The sequence below is a fragment of the Chaetura pelagica genome, unplaced genomic scaffold (assembly GCF_000747805.2).
Source record: "Chaetura pelagica isolate M959 unplaced genomic scaffold, ChaPel_1.0 scaffold279, whole genome shotgun sequence".
Classification (NCBI taxonomy): Eukaryota; Metazoa; Chordata; class Aves; order Apodiformes; family Apodidae; genus Chaetura; species Chaetura pelagica.
This window is the reverse complement of record NW_009954551.1, coordinates 31,568-35,423: the sequence shown is the minus strand read 5'-3', so window position 1 is coordinate 35,423 and position 3,856 is coordinate 31,568. Positions and strand designations below refer to the sequence as shown.

Sequence of the window (3,856 nt, the reverse complement as noted above, 5' to 3'; positions counted from 1 at the left end):
CTGCCCGCCCACGGAAGGTGGAGCTGGAAAAACCTGCGGAAAAGGAGGAGGAAAAACCGGGATCCAAGGGGGGTTTGGGGTGGGTGGGTGGGGGTTTCTTGGTTATATTTCTATTATTAGAAGTCTTATAAAGAAATGTGTATTTGTAGAAAGAAATGCTTATAAATCAATTAATGTAATTATATAATTATGAATTTATATGATTGTATTATTTATATTATTATAAATACCATAAAGAAACATTTTACTAAATATTTATATTATTATTTATATTATTATAAGTACTATAAAGAAACATTTTATATAAATATATTATTGTAAGTTTTAGAAATGAATACGTATTTAGAGGAGTAAACATTTATAAATCAATTCATATTATTACATTATAATAAATTTATATTGTATTATTTATATTATTGTAAGTACTGTAAGTAAATATTTCATATAAATATTTATATTATTGTAAGTGTAAATAAATATGTATTTAGAGAAATAAAAATCTAAAAATCAAGCAATAAAACTTTATTATTAATTTTTTGTATTATTTGTATTATTATAAGCACTATAAATATTTTAATATAAATATTTATATTACTGTATTATAAATAAATGTATATAAATGAACATTTATATTATTATAAGTATTATAAATAGATATGCGTTCATATTAAGAAAATGTATATTATTCTTATCAGTACTATAAACAAGTTTATATAAATAAAAGATTATATTGTTATAAGCATTACAAATATTTGTTTACATAAACATATTTTTAAGTACTATAAATACAATATAAATATAATAAAAACACAAATAATATAAAATATAGATAATTAAAATAATATAAATTAAATAAATGAAATTATATAATAATAATATAAGCAAACATGCATAGTGTTATAAGCATTATAAATAAATATTTCTCTATATAAAGTTTTCTATTATAAGCACTATAAATTAATGTTTAGTTATGTAAATTAACATTTATACTAAGTATTATTAATTAATAACATTTATATTCATTATATTTATATAATTATAAGTGTTAGAGGTTTTAAATTATATTATTAAGTATAAAGTATATTTACAAATTATGTTACAAGTAAAAACATATTATAAATAACTAATGTTATAAATAATAAATACTAATTTCATAGAAAATACGTATTGTATTTATATATACATTTATTATCTATGCTTTATAGCATTTCTATTATTTGTGATGTAATTAATAATGACATAGATAGTATATTAATATATACATTAACAAAGTATATTTATGTATTATATCTTTATTAATATATGTGCCTTTAATATATATTAATATATTAATATATTTATTATGCTTATTCAATAAATGTAAGTATATATGATGCATAATGTAATATGTAGTCCATTAATATATAATTACACTACACATAATATGTTTATAATATACATAATTTATAATATATGATGACGATTTTTAATAATGAATTAATATTAAAAAGTAAATTAATAGAAAATTATAATAAATGTAATTAATATATTAATATATTTATTATGCTTATTCAATAAATGTAAGTATATATGATGCATAATGTAATATGTAGTCCATTAATATATAATTACACTACACATAATATGTTTATAATATACATAATTTATAATATATGATGACGATTTTTAATAATGAATTAATATTAAAAAGTAAATTAATAGAAAATTATTATAATTGTAATATATACTAATAAATACTTATTCATATTAAATATATACATTTTTTTGTGAAACCCAAAGTGAAGATCAAATCTTTTCACTGGTAAAAAAGGGGGTAAAAGGGAAAAAAAATCTGAAAACCCACGAAATTGTGGAAATTCGGGGGCAAATTCAGGCGCGGGTGGTTTCTCACCTGGAAGGAGCAGCCAGAGGAGGAAGCGCCACGTCCCGCCCGCGGCCATCGCTGGGAACAGGGCCCGGACCAGGAAACTGCAGGTTGGTTGGGGGGAAAAGCACCAAAATGGATGAAAATGATATTTTTTAAGGGGTGGGGAGCCCAAAATGTAGGAAGATGTGCTGCTTTTTGGGAGAAAAATGCTCTTCTTTTGGAAGGGGGAAAAGCCTGAAAATATAAAATTGCACTTTTTTTTTTTTTTTTGGGTGGGGGGAAGCCTAAAAATAGGAGCATTTTCCCGTTTTTTGGAGGGGAAAAAAGCCTAAAAATATTAAAATGATCCTTTTTTGGGGAAGAAAAAGCCTGAAAATATAAAATTGCACCTTTTTTAGGGGAAAACAGCCCCAAAACATGAAATTACAGGGTTAGGTCAGGGTAGAAAAAGCCTAAAAGTATAAAAATGCAGGTTTTTTTCATAGGGGGAAAAGCCAAAAATATGAAAATGCAACTTTTGGAAGTGCAAAAAAGACCAAATATAGGAAAATACAACGCTTTCTTTTTATGGAGGAAGCTCCAAAATACACATTTATTTATTTTTTTCGGGAGGAGGGAAATGAACCTTTACTTTGGAAAATGCACCCTTTATTTTGGGGGAAAAAAAGCCTAAAAGTAAGAAAATACACCTTTTTTTGGCGGGGGAGAGGGAGCCCTAAAAGATGAAAATGCACTTTTCTGGGAGAGGATGCCCCAAAATATGCAAATTGAACCACGAAGTGCCAGAAAAAAAGCAAAATGGAGGTGAAAAAAAAAGCAAAGTAATCAAAAGAAAATATGAGGAAAAAGGGAAAATGTAGGAAAAAAAGGGTAAAACGAAGGGGTAAAAAAGGAAATGCAAGAAAAAAGCAAAGAAAAAACAGAAATGGAAGAAAAAAAGACAAAAGGCAAGAAAGAAGGAAGAGAGAGAGTAAAATGGAAGGAAAAACAGGACAAAATGCAAGAAGCAAAAGCGAAATGTGAGGAAAAAGCCCCAAAACCTGAGGGAAAAAAAAACAAAACACAAAAAGTGAGAGAAAAAAACCCAAAATGGGGAAAAAAACCCCAAAAATGTGAGGAGAAAAACCCTAAAAACTGAACCTCCCCCAAAAGTGTGAGAAAAAAAACCCTCAAAGGTAAGAAATTAAATAAATAAATTAAACTAAATTGAGAAAAAGACCCAAAACAAAACACAGTGAGGAAAAAACTCCCAATGTGAGGGAAAAAAAAAAAAAACAGTGAGAGAAAAACAGCAATAGGTGAGAAAAAGCCCCCAAACCTGAGAGAAACCCCCCCAAAATGAGAGAAAACCCCAAAAGCAGAGAGAAACACCCCCCTCAAAAAAAACCCAACAGAACAACTAAACCCCAAAACTGAGAAAAAAAACCCCAAAAGGTGAGAAAAAACTTCCAAACCTGAGAGAAAAACCCAAAAGGTGAGAAAAAAAAACCCAAAATGAGGAAAAAAAAACAGAAAGTGAGAGAAAAACAGCAATAGGTGCGAAAAAGCCCCCAAACCTCAGAGAAACCCCCCCCCAAAATGAGAGAAAAGCCCAAAATGTGAGAGGAAACCCCCCCCAAATGAGGAAAAAAACCCAAGACTGAGAGAAAAACCCCAAAAGGTGAGGGAAAAAATAAATAAATAAAAATAAAAAGAGAAAAAACCCGCAAAAGGTGAGAGAAAAACCCCAAAATCTGAGAGAAAAATCCCAAAAAGTGAGAAAAAACCCCAAAAGGTGAGGAAAAAAAAAAACCCAAAAGTGAGAGGAAAAGGCCAAAGAAGGGAAGAAAAGGGCGATGCAGGAACCGAGCGGCCCCCCCGGACTCACCCCCGGCTCCTGTGCCTCAGTTTCCCTCCCCAGGAGCCGGGGGGGATGAAACCAGCCCCGAACTGAGGGTTTTATACCCAAACTGGGGCCTGGGAAGGGCCCTGGGGGGGGGAGGTGGGGGG

At 29.5% G+C, this 3,856-nt stretch overlaps 1 protein-coding gene across 1 annotated transcript in view; it reads right to left on the bottom strand.

The window, feature by feature from the left end:
* The window catches only part of LOC104395377 (IgGFc-binding protein-like), a gene marked incomplete at its 3' end in the record, with an annotated part of 14,446 nt that extends 12,506 nt beyond the window's left edge, over nucleotides 1-1,940 (bottom strand). Inside the window, exons 1-2 of the mRNA XM_010005067.1 lie at nucleotides 1,892-1,940; nucleotides 5-33 (exon numbers count right to left, since the gene is read on the bottom strand). Of these exons, the coding sequence (XP_010003369.1) occupies nucleotides 5-33; nucleotides 1,892-1,940 (78 nt within the window). The remainder of the gene's footprint in view (nucleotides 1-4; nucleotides 34-1,891) is intronic.
* Between the last annotated feature and the right edge of the window lie 1,916 nt (nucleotides 1,941-3,856).